Source organism: Ahaetulla prasina, chromosome 1 (assembly GCF_028640845.1).
Source record: "Ahaetulla prasina isolate Xishuangbanna chromosome 1, ASM2864084v1, whole genome shotgun sequence".
Lineage (NCBI taxonomy): Eukaryota > Metazoa > Chordata > Lepidosauria > Squamata > Colubridae > Ahaetulla > Ahaetulla prasina.
This window is the reverse complement of record NC_080539.1, coordinates 370,093,733-370,113,155: the sequence shown is the minus strand read 5'-3', so window position 1 is coordinate 370,113,155 and position 19,423 is coordinate 370,093,733. Positions and strand designations below refer to the sequence as shown.

The 19,423-nt window shown below is 43.3% G+C and overlaps 1 protein-coding gene across 1 annotated transcript; it reads left to right on the top strand.

The window, feature by feature from the left end:
- The first annotated feature begins 395 nt into the window (after positions 1-395).
- LOC131188353 (mast cell protease 2-like) lies at positions 396-14,633 on the top strand. Its single transcript, XM_058163576.1, has 5 exons — positions 396-515; positions 6,949-7,096; positions 8,899-9,040; positions 10,111-10,365; positions 12,100-14,633. Exons 1-5 carry the CDS (start codon positions 449-451, stop codon positions 12,235-12,237), a joined length of 750 nt encoding a protein of 249 aa, XP_058019559.1. The 5' UTR covers positions 396-448; the 3' UTR covers positions 12,238-14,633.
- Positions 14,634-19,423: the final 4,790 nt, after the last annotated feature.

The window sequence follows — 19,423 nt, the reverse complement described above, 5'->3', positions numbered from 1 at the left end:
TTATTCTATTCCATTCCATTCCGTTCCGTTCCGTTCCATTCCATTCCATTCCATTCCATTCCATTCCATTCCATTCCATTCCATTCCATTCCATTCTATTCTATTCTATTCTATTCTATTCTATTCTATTCTATTCTATTCTATTCTTATTCCATTGCATATTCTAGTCTAGTCTAGTCTAGTCTATTTTTATCTACTCTAATCTATTCTATTCTACTCTAGTCTTTCCCAAGGCTTGGGCCTGGCCTACATCTTTCCAAGAAGCAACGTTGATCACTGATTATTCAAAACTGAAATGATAGCAGATGCGTAACCCACAGAATCAGATAGTCACCGTTTCCAACGGTCAACCGAAGGGCCTATATAAAGAAGAGAGTCCTGCACAGAGAACAAAAAGACCTCCAATCTTCTCTCTCTCTGGAACTGCAACATCTACCCTAGAGCCAAAATGAGTGAGGCTTGGAGACTCTGTTGCCTTTTGATTGCTGTCCTGTCCACCTCCTTGACCAGTGCTGGTAAGTAGCTTGGAAGGTTGTTCTCCAAGGGGTTTCCATTTCCAGGAAAAAAATGAAAGCAGGCAGAAAAGGGTAGAAATGTCCTTAGAGGTCCTCTGGTCCAATCTCTGCAGGAATTCCTAGATATGATTCTCCATCATCCAGGTCACTGTTGTCCAAAGGTGCTTTTCCAAAGGGCAACAGGACTTTCTGGTACGAAAGAACAGCCTGGGCCGCGGTGTGGCTCAGGCTGCTAATGCAGCCTGTTATTAAACACAGCTGCTTGCAATTACTGCAGGCTCGAGTCCCACCAGGCCCAAGGTTGACTCAGCCTTCCATCCTTTATAAGGTAGGTAAAATGAGGACCCAGATTGTTGGGGGGGCAATAAGTTGACTCTGTATATAAATATACAAATAGGATGAGACTATTACTTTACACAATGTAAGCCGCCCTGAGTCTTCGGAGAAGGGCGGGATATAAATGTAAATTTAAAAAAAACAACAAAAACTAAGACCACACCTGGAATACCGCATTCACATTAGAAAAAAGATTTTGAGACTTTGGAAAAAGTTCAGAGAAGAGGAACTAAGATGATTAAAGGCTTGGAGACTAAAACATATGAAGAACGGTTGCAGGATTTGGGTTTGGCTAGTCTAGAGAAAAGAAGGACTAGGGGTGACATGAGAGCAGTCTTCCAGTATTTGAGGGGCTGCCACAAAGAAGAGGCGGTCAACTTATTTTCCGTAACACCAAAAAGCAAGACAAGAAACAACGGATGGGAGCTAATCAAGGAGAGAAGCAACCGAAAACTAAGGAGAAATTCCCTAACAGTGAGAACCATTAAACCAGTGGAACGGCTTGCCTTCAGCTGTCCCATCACTTGAAGTTTTTAAGAAGAGATTGAAGAACCATTTATCTGTAATAATACTAATAATAATAATATATATATATATCTTTGGTTATTCGGGTTTTCTCCCGCGTAAAATTGGAAGTGTCTTGGTGACGTTTCGATGAAGTCTCATTTGTCATCTTTAGGCTTCAGCTTCGTGCTTCTGGGAGCAAAAAGCTGAAGCCTGAAGATGACGAATGAGACTTCGTCGAAACGTCGCCAAGACACTTCCAATTTTACGCGGGAGAAAACCCGAATAACCAAAGATCTACATACAAACACCCGCGAAAACCTCAGAAAACAAATATATATATATATACATATACCTGGTTGAGCAGGGGGTTGGACTTGAAGACCTCTAAGGTCCCTTCCAATACTGTCTGTATTCTGACAAATGAGCTTCCAGCCTTTGTTTGAGGGTCTCCAGTGAAGAAGACACAGCATTTAATGCAACAGCCTGTTCTTCTAACTGATAGCTCACATGGATCAGAAGGTCTCCTGAGATCTATTCTGAACCTGGGAAATGTCCATTCCAGGGGTGAAATGCTCCCAGTTTGGACCGGATCAGGCGATCCGGTAGCGATCATGGTGGGTGGTTCAGAGAACCGGTAGCGATGGTGGCACACGAGGCTCCACCCACCCGCCCGGGTGTTGTTACTTCCTGGTTTTATGACGCGCGTACACACTTCCGAACCGGTAAGCAAAATAAGTAAGATTTTACCCCTGGTCTATTGGTTACGACCTTTAAAGCGCTCCATGGCTTAGGGCCTGGGTACTTACGGGACCGCCTGCTGTTACCACATGCCTCCCACCGACCCGTACGCTCTCACAGAGAGGGACTTCTCAGGGAGCCGTCCGCCAAACCATGTCGGCTGGCGGCCCCCAGGGGAAGGGCCTTCTCTGTGGGGGCTCCCACACTTTGGAACGAGCTTCCCCCAGGCTTACGTCAAATACCTGACCTTCGGACTTTCCGCCGCGAACTGAAGACATACCTTTTTATTCGCGCGGGGCTGGCTTAAATTTTAAATTTTAAATTATATAAATTTTATCGATTTTAAATTTTCTACTAATTTTAAATGGGGTTTGGTTTTATAAATTTTAAAGTTCTAGGCTAATTATAATAAGTTTTTTAACTTGCATTTTAAATTGTATACTGTGGTGTTTGTATTTTATTGTTGCCTGTACACCGCCCTGAGTCCTTCGGGAGAAAGGCGGTATAAAAAATCAAATAAATAATAATAATAAATAATAATAATATTCCACAAATACATGGACATCTCAACTTCTCATGGTGATACCCAACTTTCAGCTGGGTTTTCCCGAGGTGAATGGAATCCCCGAAAATGGGAATAGAATAGAATAGAATAGAAATAGAAAAGAATAGAATAGAATAGAATAGAATAGAATAGAATAGAATAGAATAGAATAGAATAGAATAGAATAGAATAGAATAGAATTCTTTATTGGTCAAATGTGATTGGATACACAAGGAACTTGTCTTGGTGCATATGCTCTCTGTATACGTAGAAGAAAAGATACATTCGTCAAGAATCATCAGGTACAACACTTAATGATAGAAAGAAAGGAAGTGACTCAAGTCCTCTCTCCAGCTGTGGTCCAGACTGGGTCAGCCCTAAATTGAGACCTTGGGTTCTTCTTTTTTTTTTTTTTTTATTCAAAAAGTTTTACAAAATTTTTTTTCCCCCTTTCCCCCCCTCCTCCCCCTTCCCTTCGCAACCCCTCCCCGACTTCCCGGAACGAGCACAAGGTATAGTTAAAAGTAAAAGAAACATATGCTAAAAAGTTTTCGTCCCAACTTAATTATACCCCTACAATCATCAATTCCTAACTTCCCCCAAAAGCAATCAAAAATAATACATCATAATCATTCAAAAACAGTCTGATAACTCTTAGTCTGATATCTACGTTGAATATAGTCAATCCATTTTTCCATTCCTTTAAGTATCTTTCTTGCGTATTGTCTTTCAAAAAGGCTGATATCTTCGCCATCTCAGCCAAATTGGCAACTTTCAATATCCATTCTTGTATTGTTGGTACTTCTTTTTTCTTCCAATATTGTCCTATTAGTAATCTTGCTGCAGTTATTAGATTTAAAATCAATTTAGTCTCAATTACTGTACAATCCGTAATAATTCCCAACAAGAAAAATTGCGGCAGGAACTTTATCTTCTTTTTCAGAACATTTTGTAAAATCCACCAAATTTTTATCCAAAAGGCCTTTATGACCTTACAAGTCCACCAAATGTGAAAATATGTAGCGTCATCACAATTACATCTCCAACATTTTGCTTGCATTTCTGGATACATACATGATAATTTTTTAGGATCTAGATGCCATCTATAAAACATTTTATAAAATTTTCCTCAGATTCTGTGCCTCGTGAATTTAACATTTCTAACCCAAATTCTTTCCCACGTTTCCAATAATATTGGCTCCTGAAAATTTTGTGCCCACTTTATCATACAGTCCTTTACCAAGTCCCTTTCAGAATCTATTTCAAGTAACACATTATACAATCTCTTTATATGCTCCTGAGACTGATTTCTAATTTGCTTTACCAAATTTCCCTCGTTCTGCTCTATACCAATTTTTTGATCTCCCTTCCATCTAGCATGTAATTGCTCATATTGAAACCAAGTATAATTTTTCCCTTCCTCTCTTAATACTTGCAGAGATTTTAACTGCAAATTACCTCTTTCAGTATACAAAAGATCTTTATATGTAATCATTTCCTGCTTCTGTTCTATGTTTATATTTTCTACTGTATGTCTAGGACATGCCCATATAGGAACCTTATAATTTAGTTTATAAGAGTTAAAATAAAATCAATACGTGAGAAGGATTGATGCCTATCAGAGAAAAAAGTATAGTCTCTTTCCTCCAGATTCCGCAGTCTCCATACATCTCTTAACTCAAAATCTTCTATCATATCAAAAAAGGATTTAGGCAGCTTTGCATGTGCAGGTATCTTCTTGGAAGAGGTTCTCTTGTCCTTTCGTGTATCTATTACTCCATTCCAATCGCCCAATATAATACACGATTTATAATCCCATAGGATCAACTTATCATATAACATTCTATAAAATTTTTCTTGTTGCTGGTTGGGTGCATATATACCAAGCAAGAGAGTCCTTTTTGTTTCTATTGTAAGTTCAATAGCAATATATCTTCCATAAATATCTGCCTCTATTAACTTGGCTGGTATATCTTTTCTCAAATAAACCACTATGCCATGTTTTTTCTCCAAAGCTGAAGCAACAAAATGTTTACCTAACTTTGAGTTTATTAGGTACTTTTGATCTGATAATTTAATATGCTTTCTTGTAAGCAAATAACATCATTTTAAATTGTTTCAAATAATGAAATATTTTTCTTCTCTTCTGAGCTGAGTTCAAACCATTGACATTCCAAGTCAAGATTTTATTTGCCATTACTGGGCTGCTGAAGCCTTTGGGCAATCAACTGAAGATCGTCCTCCCGTATCTTCGGCCGTGCTCCTCCACCGCTCCTGTACCAGAGTCCTGAACTTTACTTTGAGTTTGTTGCTCCTTTTCTTTACGCTTAAGGGCTCCCCTCGTCAGTCTTTGTTCTTGTGGTTGTTCCTCTGATGGTAACATCACTGGAATCACCTCAGCTTCCACACCCATTTGAGTCTCTTGAATTCTTTTTCTATTATTTCTATTTCAAATTTCAGCACTGTAGAAAGAAAATCTTTGGCCTTAAGCACTGTGTCAATACGATATCTTCTTCCTGATAATACACTGTCAAGCCAACTGGAACCTCCCATCTAAATTGAATCTGGTATTTCTTAAGTTCTTGTGTAAAAATGTAAAGTCTTTTCTATCCCTTAACATCTTGGGAGGGATCTCTTTCAAAACCTTCAACTCCTGTTCCCCTATTTTCAAGTTTTTCTGAAAAGCAACTTGCAAAATTTGATTCCTCACTGTTCTTTTCAAAAAATAAACCACAATGTCTCTAGGAAGTTTCTTTTGCCTAGCAATCCAAGAATTAACTCTATAAATTTTGTCAATTTGATAAGCAACCTCTTGTGGATCAAGTTCAATAAATTCAGCCAGAGCTTCTGATAAAAAATTTTTTAAATCTTCCCCTTTGTCTTCATTCAAACCTCTAATTCTCAGAGCTCCTTCCATCATTCTATACTGCATCACCACCACTTGATCTTCATTTTTATCCAATTTGATTTGCATTCCCCCCATTCTATTTTCTATTTGTTGATTTGACTGAACAATTTCTTGCACCTCCTCCTCCACCACCTCCAGTCTTTTTGCCAAACCTTGAAAAGCCATTAAGATATCTTCTCTTATTTTTTTATTATTCTCTTTATTTCTTCTCTTATTTTCTCATTATTATCCATAATCTCCTTAAACCTTTCTTCAGACACTTTCCTTGCTCTTTAATCAGATCTTCTAAAGCTGGTTCAGAACCCTTCTGCCCCCAGTCTTAGGTGGTTTAGTAGCCATTTCAGTTTTAAAATTCACAAAATATAAGTCTAGAAACTTCTCTTTCCCTTTAAGTATAGGAGAGCTCAGTTCACTTCATTAAAATCCACACATAACATTTCTTATCTTCTTAGTTGCACAGACTGTTTAAAATTCCATTCGTCATTTTCACTCCCGTTCAGGCGCCATCTTAGAGTCAATTAGAACAAAGAAAAAAAAAATTTCTCTTTTTTAGAAAGTAGAAGTCAGGAAATCAAAAATACTTGCAATCCAATAATCGTCCGCTTGCACTCATTCCGTCTGCTTAAAGAGATCCATAAAGATAAGACAATTAGCAGAGATGGACACCTTCTTCTTTTCCTGCTTTTGCAGACACGCACTGAAGTCGGAGATGGCAGAAATATTTATGGGACCCATCGACCCTTCGAAGCTCTGCTTAATTAAAACAAAGCCTCTGGGGAGGTCTACCAACATTCCTGCGCTCTTATCTTTCCTCTTTCATCCAGAGAAAAAGATTAAAGCCGGCTTTTCCTGGCTTTTACGATGTTCAGTGCGGAGCCCCTTTAATTAGGGCTCAGCGAAGAGGTGGAGCCACCCGGAAGCCTAGACCTTGGGTTCTTCTTGATGCGAATTCTAATCCCTCAACTCTGGCTTTCTGCAAGGAATACAATGTGTAGTCTGCCAGCAAGCCCAATTGTATTACCTATTCTGGAACTGTAATGGTAAGGGAGGAAAGCAGAATAACAGAATAACAGAGTTGAAAGGGACCTCGGAGGTCTTCTAGTCCAACCCCCTGCCCAGGCAGGAAACCCTACACCATCTCAGTCAGATGGTTATCCAACATTTTCTTAAAAATTTCCAGTGTTGGAGCATTCACAACTTCTGCAGGCAAGTTGTTCCATTGATTAATTGTTCCCACTGTCAGGAAATTTCTCCTTAGTTCTCAGTTGCTTCTCTCCTTGATTAGTGTCCATCCATTGCTTCTTGTCCTGCCTTCAGGTGCTTTGGAGAACAGCCCGACTCCCTCTTCACTGTGGCAGCCCCTGAGGTGTTGAGGTAGATCCCTCTTCATTTCTTTGCAGGATCCCTTCGCAGCCGGATCGTTGGAGGCCGCGAAGTGAAGCCGCACTCCAGACCTTACATGGCAGCTCTGAAAATTAACGGAGATTTTGGATGTGGGGGGTTCCTTATTGCCCCCCAGTGGGTGTTGTCGGCAGGCCATTGCAACGGGTGAGTTTGCATTTCGGATGAGCAGTTTCCTCGTTTGATTGATGGATAGATGGATTGAACGTATGTATGTGCCACCTGTTTGGTTGTGGAGCCACTCTGTGTGGCTTCCAAACGTTGTTAAAAACCCAGAAGTACAAACATTGAAACATGTTAACTGAATAAGTTAAAATCAGAATATTAAGGGGTGGGGAGGGAATCTTGTTCCTAGTCCACTCACCACCTCCAACATAGTGTGCCCCTATGGCCATGATGCCGAACCGATGGCACGCGTGCCCAGAATAGCATGTGGAGCTACGTTGCCTGGAACACGCGGCGTCACCCATTTCTCTTCCGGGTTTCTGGTGCGCATGTCCACGCGATGATCAGCTGGCCTTTGTGCGTGCGGCGGTGCCTAAAACCGGAAGAGCTGGTGTTCTGTTTTCCAGTGAGCTGGCCAGCTGATCGGCGTGTGCGCATGTACGGCAATAACCGGAAGTACCTTATCCAAAGCGTTAATGCGCCCTGGGCAGCTCCTCTTCCTGGTTGCGGCCTTGACAAGTGCACGTGTGTGCTACTTTTTTGGCACTTGGGGCCGCGGGTGTGCACGCACTCTCTTTTCGGCACTGTGCCAAAAAGATTCACCGTCACTAACCTATAGGGTCCCCGGCCAATTGGCATAGCTGGGTTCCAGGGCTCTTAGGGTAGGTCAATGTGTGTGTGTGTGGGGGGGCAGATCTCACCTTGGGGAAGGCATGATGCTCCAGAGGGCAGGAGTCATGGCAGAAAAGGCCCTTCTCCTTGATCCCACTAGCTGGAAGTCCTTGACCAACGGGGTCCGCAACAGGCCCCTTCTGCCAGAGCGAGTGAGGCAGGCCAATCCTTTAGGGGTGAGACACTTCCTCAAGTAACCATGCCATGCAGGTCATTAAAGGTGATAACCGACACCTTGAATTGGACCCGGAAGCAGACTGGCAACCGCTGCAGCTCATGCAATAGGGGTGTTACATGCAAGAACTGTCCAGGCAGCTCAGGGGTGAAATGCTCCCGGTTTGGACCAGACCGCCCGATCTGGTCGCGATGGCCGCAGGTGGTTCAGAGAACCGTTAGCAAAAATCCCTGCCCCCCCTCCCCTGCCCAGCTGAGCCGCGCGATCATCAGAGGGTTTTTTTTTTACTTTTAAAAGTCGAAACTTACTTTTTCAGCCGAAAAAATGCTTTTAAAAGTAAAAAAAAACCTCCGATGATCGTGTGGCTCAGCTGGGATCGTCAGAGGCTTTTAAAAGCATTTTTCTACAACCTCTTCAGCCAAAGAGGTTGTAAAAAAAAAATGCTTTTAAAAGGCTCCTCCGGCGATCCCATCTGAGTTGCCTGATCATCAGAGGCCTTTAAAAGCATTTTTTACAACCTCTTCGGCCGAAGAGGTTGTAGAAAAAATGCTTTTAAAAGTAAAAAAAAAAAAGTTGGCCACGCCCACCCAGTCACATTACCCCCTCCGCTAAGCCACACCCACAGAACCGGTAGTAACAAATTTTACATTTCACCCCTGATGCAACTGTAACTTCTGAATACTCTTCAAGGGTAGCCCCATGTAGAATAAATGACAGTAGTCCAGCCCGGGAGATGTCCAGGGCTTGAATGACTGAGTCCTACTACGGAGTGGTGTCCATAGTAGGGAGGCCTCTGAGAGAAGTGGCTTTGATTTTCACGGAGGTGGGGGAGATATCAGAGTGCCACTCCATGCGCTGAAATGTGGCACATCATAATTGGGGGGGGGTGATTTTGGTTCTGAATCAGTGGCGGCTTTCTTTTTTGTTTCCTTTCAAGAGATATTTCCGTCATTTTGGGCGCGCACGATCTGAATGCTGTTGAAGAGACCCAGCAAGTGTTTGGAGTCATAAGCTATTACCAACATCCCGGTTATTCCATAGTAGCGGGTATCCCTTTCAATGACATCCTTCTGCTGAAGGTATGGAGAAAAGCAACACTTGATCACTCCAAAAATCACACGCGAACACCATTCATTTTGCCTACACATAGTCCTCGACTTACAACCGTTCGTTTAGTGACCCTTTGAAGTTACAATAGTACTAAAAAAAGTGACTTAGGACCATTTGCCACTTACAGCCTTTGCAGGATCCCTATGGTCACATGATCAAAATTCAGGCGCTTGGCAACTGACTCATATTTATGACGCTTGGAGTGTCCCAGGGTCATGTGATCGCCTTTTGTGACATTCTTACAAGCACAGTCAGAACGCTGTTACCTTCCCACCAAAGGTGGTCCCTATTTTTCTACTTGCATTTTTTATGTGCTTTCAAACTGCTAGGTTGGCAGAAGCTGGGACAAGGAACAGGAGCTCACTCCATTACGCGGCACTAGGGATTCGAACCGCTGAACTGCCGACCTTTCGATCGACAAGCTCAGCGTCTTACCCACTAAGCCACCGCATCCCTAGTGCAATGGTACTTTTAAGAATTATATTGTATATAATGGTGGATAAGCCTATCTGTGGATAAGCCAAATCCAAATTTGGGGATGTATTTTGGAACCAACAATAGCCTACCTGTAAGGATATACAATAGAGGTCGTCCTAAATTTGTTTAGCAACCGTTCAAAGTTAAGATGGAGCTCAAAAAAGTACTTATGCCCCAGATTCCAATTTACAACGGCCACTCTCTCTGCCCCCATCCTGTTGTCACTCGATCGCATTTTTATCTCTTGGCAACTGGCCGGCACTTATGACTGTTTGCAGCATCCTGTGGTCACATGACTGCCACTAATGACATATTTTGCTTCTGGTTTCCTGCGAAAAACATCCATTGCAGACAATGCGTTTACTTAATGACGGTGACAATTGCTTAATGATCCCAGATTTTCCTAATGTCATAAAATTGGATCAATCCTGTGGTAACCTGCTTGATGACCAGAGGTTGAATTACAGTCATAAATCGAGGACTACCTATAATTATGCTGGGAGAGAAAGATAGATTGAATTCAGCCGGGATATTTTCTCGCTTCTTTTCTTCTCGATGGCAGCTGGACCGTGAAGCTCAACTGAATGAATACGTCCAAATGATCCCTATTCCAAAGTCCATGGATGACATTCCTAAAAACACCCGATGCTCTGTGGCAGGATGGGGCCGAATCGATGCCACATATTTTCCCACACCGAAACTCTTTGAGACCAACGTGACGGCCCTCGGCCGTAGAAAATGTCTCCAGTTTGATCCAGAACTTACTGACGGGATGTTGTGCGCTGGTAGTCGGTCCACGCTCTGCGATGTCAGCAATGTGAGTGCCACCATCTTTGTTGCTTTTTTTTTTTTCCTTTTTCCTGCGATAAAAGGGTACTTTCCTTCTTTGTTTCAGGGAACACGGACATTTAATATACATTTGTGGCACATCTTTAAAGGCAATGAAAGCTGTCAGGGAATTATTATTATTTTATTATTATTATTTATTTGATTTTTATACCGCCCTTCTCCCGAAGGACTCAGGGCGGTGTACAGCCAAATAAAACAAACAATACAATATACAATTAAAACCCGAATTAAAAAACTTATTACACCATTGGCCTAAGACTTTAAAACATATAAAACTAAAAAACCCATTAAAATTCACAATAGAAATTTAAAAACCCAATAAAATTTAAGCCAGCCCCGCGCGAATAAATAGATGTGTTTTCAATTCGCGGCGAATGGTGCAGCCAGTGCCCAAATGGAGTCAGAGTTGCTGACACGAACTTGTAGTTTTATATAAATATATTTTACATCTATATATACACTAAACAAGGTAAACAGGCAAACTGGAGCGTCATGAGGTAAATCAACACAGCAGGAACATCATGAGGTAAATCACAGAACCCACACAGAAGAAAAAGGCGGGTGGGGGTGGGGGAAAAGGGAAACTCCCCTCCACATCCACAGCAACCAATCACAGCTTAGATTGCCTCACGAAGGAGCCAGCTCTTTTCAACCAATCAGCTATAACTGTGTGTTCTGACTCATTACATAACCTTACTGCTCCAGTTACTACATTTAAATATCTTAACAAAAGCCAAAAAAAAGGCTAGATCAGTCATTTTCAAGCTTGACAACTTTAAGATGGCTGGACTTCCAACTCCCAGAATTCCCCAGCCAGCATTTATGGATTTCAACCCCCAGAATTCCCGAGTCAGTGTTTATGGACTTCAAATCCCAACATGCTGGCTGGAGAATTCTGGGAGTTTAAGTCCATATAACTTTAAGTTGCCAAGATCGGCAAATAATGGGGGAGGACCAAGGATGGAAAAAGTAGGGCAGAGTGTCCTCCCACCTTTTGACTCAGAAGCCCACCCCTCAAAGCTCCCCCCCCCCACATGTATCTGACCACCTACATTGAGGACCTGTATACTGCACGAATCAAGAAGAGGGCCGTGAAAATATTTGCAGATCCCTCGCATCCTGGACATAAACTGTTTCAACTCCTACCCTCAAAACGACGCTATAGAGCACTGCACACCAGAACAACTAGACACAAGAACAGTTTTTTCCCGAAGGCCATCACTCTGCTAAACAAATAATTCCCTCAACACCGTCAGACTATTTACTGAATCTGCACTACTATTAATCGTTTCATAGTTCCCATCACCAATCTCTTTCCACTTATGACTGTATGACTATAACTTGTTGCTGGCAATCCTTACGATTTATATTGATATATTGATCATCAATTGTGTTGTAAATGTTGTACCTTGATGAAGGTATCTTTTCTTTTATGTACACTGAGAGCATATGCACCAAGACAAATTCCTTGTGTGTCCAATCACACTTGGCCAATAAAATTCTATTCTATTCTATTCTATTCTATTTTGAAAGGGGAAACAATGAGTCAGAAAGTGCCTCCCCAAATTAGTGTCTATTAAAAATGAATTTGCTTTGTCTCACTTTGACAATATTCATTGCTGAGGGATGGGGGTTGGACTAGATGATCTACAAGGTCCCTTCCGACTCTGTTCATCTGTACCCTTTTCCCACCTGTCCCCAGGGGGATTCTGGGAGTGCCTTGCTCTGCAACGGGGTGGCCCACGGCATCGTCTCCTATGGCTTCCAGATCCCGCCTTCCATATACACCCGCGTGGCTTTCTACCTTCCTTGGATCCAGGCGACCATGAATGGACCCTGATGACGAGAGAGCGAAACCTATTGCAGCCTTTCAATGCGTCTTTTTCGGTTGCCTTTGCTTCCCGGGTGCTTTGCAGCTGCTAAAAAGAATTTTGCAACACAGAAAGTCTTGAGGGGGGCGGGGGGGCGATCTTTGATTAGGGGCATTGGGCATGTTATAAAGTTAGCCTTTTGATCTGCGCAAAATAAAGTCTTCCCTTATCACTTACTAGAGCAGTTGTTGGTTCTTCCCAACCCACATCCTTGCTACTAGCTTTTTTTCTTTTCTGCAAATTGCTGGGTCCATTTACAGGTAGCCCTTGACTTACGACCGCAAAATTTGAGCCCAAAATTTCTGTTGCTAAGCAAGACAGTTGTTAAATGAGTTTTGGGCCATTTTATGACCTTTCTTGCCACAGTTGTTAAGTGAATCACTGTAGTTGTTAAGTTAATAATGCAGTTAAGTGAGGGGGGGTCACGTGATCTACATTTATTACTGGATTACTGCAATGCTCTCTACATGGGGCTCCCCTTGAAGACTACCGGGAGACTTCAACTGGTACAGAATGCGGCTGCGCGGGGGATAGAGGGAGCGTCTCGGAGCTTCCATATAACACCTCTCCTATGCAAGCTGCACTGGTTGCCAGTGGTTTTCCGCGTGCAATTCAAGGTGTTGGCATAGGACCAGGTTACTTACGGGACCGCCTACTGCCGCCAATAGCCTCCCATCGACCTGTGCGCTCCCACAGGGAGGGTCTCCTCGGGGTGCCGTCAGCTAAACAATGTCGGCTGGCGGCCCCCAGGGGAAGAGCCTTCTCTGTTGGGGCACCTACCCTATGGAACGAACTGCCTCTGGGGCTACGCCTTCTTCCCGACCTCTGGGCCTTTAAGCGCGAGCTCAAGACTTTTTTTTGTTTCAACGAGCAGGGTTGGCCTAAGAATAATTTTTAATTGAGTGGTTTTATTTCTTGTTATTTTAATATCCGGCCTTATGGTTTCAGATTTTTAAATTTCAAATATTGTGTTTTAATTTTTGTATATGTCTTTTTAACTTGGCTGTAAACCGCCCTGAGTCTTCGGAGAAGGGCGGTATAGAAATGTAAATAATAAATAATAAATAAATTTGGGACCTTTCCAGCCAGCTTTCAACAAAGTCAAGGCGGGAAGGCACCTTTGCTTAACAACCGCAGTGATTCGCTTAACAACCTTGGGAAAAATAATGAGCATGGCTCTCTTCACAACTGCTTTGATTAGAAACAGAAATTCTGGTCCCCACTGTCAGTATACGTTGACTACTTAGAGTTGCGTCTGCAAAAAAATGGTTTTGAACTTAATCCTGGTTTATTTCATTCATGTAATCTGGAAGATTCACACAGCGCAGTGAACTGGAAACTAACAAGGTTTGGCTTACTAGACACAATAGATAAAATGTGGTTAGCTAATTTGGGTGGACTGTCTTCCCCACCCCAATCAAATCAGTCCCCCTCAGTGTTTCTCGATCTTAGTGATTTTAAGATGTGTGGATTTCAACTCCCAGAATTCGGGGAATTGAGGTCCCCACCTCTTAAAGTCAAAAATAGAATAGAATAGAATAGAATTTTTATTGGCCAAGTGTGATTGGACACACAAGGAATTTGTCTTGGTGCATACGCTCTCAGTGTACATAAAAGAAAAGATACCTTCATCAAGGTACAACACTTGCAACACAATTGATGGTCAATATATCAATATAAATCATAAGGATTGCCAGCAACAAGTTATAGTCATACAGTCATAAATGGAAAGAGATTGGTGATGGGAACTATGGGAAGATTAATAGTAGTGCAGATTCAGTAAATAGTTTGACAGTGTTGATGGAATTATTTATTTAGCAGAGTGATGGCCTTCGGGAAAAAACTGTTCTTGTGTCTAGTTGTTCTGGTGTGCAGTGCTCTATAGCGTCGTTTTGAGGGTAGGAGTTGAAACAGTTTATGTCCAGGATGCGAGGGATCTGCAAATATTTTCACGGCCCTCTTCTTGATTCGTGCAGGATACAGGTCCTCAATGGAAGGCAGGTTGGTAGCAATTATTTTTTCTGCAGTTCTAAAGGTGAAGAAATAGTGACATCATCATCATCATAGCCTATCAAATCAGCACAACCTCTGCATTTCTGCCTTCTTCGACCTTCCATAAGGAGAAAGAGTGTTCCAAGTGATAAGAGGGTTGGATAGATATCCTTTTAAAGCCCCTCCGACAGCTCTGTGCTCCCCCCCACCCCCGATGTCAACATTGTTCAGTTCGCAAGAATAACGTGCTCCTTCCTGTGAATGAAAACCAGAAGGCCTCTTACTCTGTAACCACAAACATCTGTGTGTATTTTTTTTTTTTTTTACGTCTGCCTCAAAATTAATTCCTTGGTACTGCTGTGCTACACCCTTCCGAAATAAACAATTTTTTTGCATTTCAAACCTGTGTCTTCAATAGGGCATCCTGCTTCGCCTCTGGTTTCACAGCCCAGTAAAAACAGGGTCTGTATCTTGACTTATATATCTGACTTAATTTGATCTTTTGCATAGTCAGCCTCAGGGGTGGTTCGCAAATATGAGCTACCGGTTCGCAAATATGAGCACATGCTCATACGCGCCACCTCTGCACATGCGCAGAGCCTTCCACGCATGTGAAGAGTGTAAAAAATGGGACATGATGACGTCCAGGTGGATGGGCGGAGCCTCCCACAGCTGCCGCTAGGGGTTCGCCGGAACTGGACAGAACCAGCTGAATACCACACTGGTCAGCCTGATGTTTTGACTGGATTCGGCATTTTTATCCATCCATTGACTCCTCCCCAAGGACCTGGGAGAGGCAGATGTGGATGTCAAAAAACCGATCTGCAAACGTTTAGAAACAAATAAATTGATAACCAGGAGCCAACACGGGTTTGTTAAAAACAGATCATGCCAAACCAATCTTATTTCATTCTTTGACACAGGGACTAAATTAGTAGACCAGCAAAATGCTATGGGCATAGTATATTTAGACATCACTAAGGCAGGGGTCTCCAACCTTGGCAACTTTAAGTCTGGAGGACTTCAACTCCCAGAATCCCCCAGCCAGCTTTGCTGACTGAGGAAGTCTGGGAGTTGAAGTCCACAAGTCTTAAAGTTGCCAAGGCTGGAGACTCCTGCACTAAGGCATTTGACAAAGTAGGCCACAACCTATTTTCTTAGTAAGCTAGAAAAATGTAATAATAATAATAATAATAATAATAATAATAATAATAATAATAATAATAATAATAATAATAATAATAATAATAATAATAATAATAATAATAATAATAATAATATTTTAATTTGTATACCGCCCTTCTCCCGAAGGACTCAGGGCGGTTAACAGCCAAATAAAAGGAGACGACTTCCGGTATCCGGCGGCAACGGACATCTGGAGGTGCCTCTCCTGCCTCCAGTGTCCGAATCCGGCCGCCTCCGAGGCCCTTAGGGGCCAGGTGTTCCGAAAAGGACACCTGCCGCACGGACGGCTCGCCAGGGGTCTCCCAGCCGACATACAGGACTGGGGGGACCGATGCTGGCGCGTCCTAGGCTCGGAGGGGTTCGAGGCCTCAGGCCGCGCCATTATTTTGGTCGCCGCCTGGGCGCTGTGCCCGTGACACCGGGCTTTGGATTTATAATTGCAGCAGCCTGGTGGCGAACAGGAACGGAGAAGAATTGAGGAAGGAGAAGGAAGGAGATATCGGCAAATGTGGTGGAGTGCTCCGAGTGCGGGGGTTTTCTCCCTGCGACTGGAAGGAGCACGAATCACTTTGGAGAGAGGAGAACTTAAAATAACAAGATTACGGTTTTGTGGAGCTCTGGAGAAGAGGTGATGGAGAAATTTAGGAGGGAGGTTTGAGGCCCCCTCCTCTGAGGAACAATGGTGGCGTCCAGCTTCCGCCTTCACTATGAGAATCTTGATGACATCACTTCCCTTGACTTCCTGGTTGACTAACTGTACTCTGGACTCGTTGCTCCTGTGAGTGCCCCTGGTGGATCCGGAGGAAATTACAAGGATACTGTGCTTGCCTGAGGATTTTAAAAATTTTTTAAATGGCAAAGGTCAGAGACCAACTGCTGGAGAAATGGAGAATTTTGGAAAAGTTATCTAATATGGACAAGAAACTGGATGAAATAAGAGCAGAAATTGTGACTATCCAAAAGGATTTAAAGGATACTCAACAAGTCTCAGCAGAAAACAAGCAGAAAGTGGAAGGTCTGGAGGGAGAGATGCGGGCAGTGCAGAAAAGAGAGAGGCGACAGGCAATCCTGTGCTTGGACTACAGATGGATAAAATGTCTTATTTCCTTAGGTTTCAAAATCTGGAAGAAGTGGACCAAGAAGACTTGAGAGATGTTGTGACTAAACTGTTGGGAGAATTTCTTGGGAGAGGTGTTGATTTTATGAATTGGGATGTGGATCGAGCTTATAGAGTTAATTCAAAATATGCACGCATGCAGTTCCTAGAGAGGTTCATGTCAAATTTGTGAGAAGAGAGACGAGATGAAATTCTTAGAAAACATAGGAGTGGGGCACTGACTTATAGGGGCAGGGAGATAGCCATTCTGAGGCAGATTCCCAGACAGGTACGTGAAATGAGAAAGAAATATTACTTTTTGTCAAGCAAATTGTACCAGAAGGGAGTAGGCTTCAGATGGCTGATGCCAGAGGGATTGATGATTTTCCGGGAGGGCATTACGAAAAAAATTAGTACAATTGCGGAGGCTGCGGCCTACGTGGAGGAACACAAAGCCCTCCTGGAATTAGATGACCCAGGAGTTGAAGAAGGGGAGGTTATAGACCATGGGGAGGAGGCGGCTGCCGCTGTTGCGGCCCTGGAGTTGGGTCAGGCTGAACCCAGAGTTCTGAGATCCAAAACTAGGAAGTGACAATGATATTTGGTATTGTGTTGGTTTTACTTATTCTCTTTCGTATGATATTCTGATTATTCTTGACCCTTCTTTATTGCGTATGTAAGATTGATAAACTTAGCTACTTCGTATCACCTGCTTGCCATATGGCTGTTGTATGTGTTTAAAATTTTGAGTAAAATTCTTATCTTGTATAAGAAAAATGAAAATTTACCATACCTGATATGTATTTGTATAAACCTTTTTTGACCAATAAAAACTTTTTGGATAAAAAAAAAAAAAAAAAAAAAAAAAAAAAAAACAGCCAAATAAAACAACAATCAAGATACATACAATACAACTAAAAACAATAATTAAAAAACTTATTTAAATTTGGCCCAAGTTTTAAAATACATTCAAACCCTATAAAACTAATTAGAATTAAAACCCATAAAATCATCTAAAAGATTAAAAAATTAAAATTCAAGCCAGTCCTGCGTGAGAAAATAGATATGTCTTAAGTTTGCGGCAAAAGGTCCAAAGGTCAGATAGCTGTCGAAGTCCAGGGGGAAGTTCATTCCACAGGGTGGGAGCCCCCACAGAGAAGGCCCTTCCCCTGGGGGCTGCCAGCCGACATTGCTTGGCTGACGGCACCCTAAGGAGTCCCTCTCTGTGAGAGCGCACGGGTCGGTGGGAGGCAAAAGGTGGCAGTAGGTGGTCCCGTAAGTAACCCGGTCCTAAGCCATGGAGCGCTTTAAAGGTGGTCACCAATACCTTGAAGCGCACCTGGAAGACAACAGGCAGCCAGTGCAGTCTGCGCAGGATGGGTGTTACATGGGAGTTCCAAACCGCTCCCTCTATCACCCGCGCAGCTGCATTCTGGACCAACTGGAGCCTCCGGGTGCTCTTCAAGGGGAGCCCCATGTAGAGAGCATTGCAACAGTCCAGGCGAGAGGTAACCAGAGCATGAGTGACTGTGCATAAGAAATCCCGGTCCAGAAAGGGGCGCAACTGGCGAATCAGGCGAACCTGATGAAAAGCTCTCCTGGAGACGGTCGTCAGATGTTCTTCAAAGGACAACCGACCATCCAGGAGAATGACTAAGTTGCGCACTCTCTCCATCAGGGCCAATGACTCACCCCCAACAGTCAGCCGCGGTTGCAGCTGACTGTACCGGGATGCCGGCATCCACAGCCACTCCGTCTTGGAGGGGTTGAGCTTGAGCCTGTTTCTCCCCATCCAGACCCGTACGGCTTCCAAACACTGGGACAGCAATTCGACAGCTTCGTTGGGGTGGCCTGGGGTGGAAAAGTACAGCTGCGTATCATCAGCGTACAGTTGGTAACTCACCCCAAAGTCATTGATGATCTCACCCACATCTTCATGTAGATGTTGAACAGGAGGGGCGAGAGAATCGACCCCTGGGGCACCCCATACATGAGGCGCCTCATAGTTGATCTCTGCCCCCCTGCCAACACCGTCTGCGACCGGTCAGAGAGATAGGAGGAGAACCACTGCAAAACGGTGCCTCCCACTCCCAAACCCTCCAACCGGCGCAGCAGGATACCATGGTCGATGGTATCAAAAGCCACTGAGAGATCTAACAGGACCAGGGCAGAGGAATAACCCCTGTCCCGGGCCCTCCAGAGATCATCAACCAATGCGACCAAAGCTGTCTCGGTGCTGTATCCAGGCTGAAAGCCGGACTGGAATGGATCTAGATAGACCGTTTCATCCAGGAACTGGGGTAGCTGACGTGCCACCACACTCTCTACAACCTTCGCCACAAAGCGAAGGTTGGAGACAGGACGATAATTACCAAAAATGGCCGGGTCCAGGGAAGGCTTCCTCTTTCAAGGTGGAGGGGACAGTCCCCTCCAACAAAGAAGCATTAACAATCCCCTGGAGCCAGCCCCATGTCACCTCCTGTGTAGAATATGTAGAATATAGACAACATCACCACCAGATGGATTTGTAACTGGCTGAGTCACTGTACTCAATGAGTCTTCCTTAATGGTACTACATCTACATGGAGGGAGCTAAGCAGTGGGGTACCACAAGTTTACGTCTTAGGGCCAGAGCTCTTCAATTCCTTCATAAATGATTTAGATGAGGGAATAGCTCAGGGTCCAAAAAGATCTTGACAGACTTGGACCATGGGCCCTATCGAACAACATGAAATTTAACCTGGAGAAAAGCAATGTTTTTACATTTAGGTAGGAAAAACCAAAGGTAGAAGTACAGATTACGTGAAACCTGGCTCAAAAACATGACTGTGAGAGGAACCTTGGAGTCCTAGTGGACGATCATTTAAATATGAGCCTGCAGT

Coding starts and splice junctions, on each gene's coding strand:
- LOC131188353 (XM_058163576.1), top strand. CDS start 449: ATGAGTGAGGCTTGGAGACTCTGTTGCCTTTTGATTGCTGTCCTGTCC. Junction 7,097..8,898: donor TCGGCAGGCCATTGCAACGG/GTGAGTTTGCAT, acceptor TTTCCTTTCAAG/AGATATTTCCGTCATTTTGG. Junction 9,041..10,110: donor ATGACATCCTTCTGCTGAAG/GTATGGAGAAAA, acceptor TCTCGATGGCAG/CTGGACCGTGAAGCTCAACT.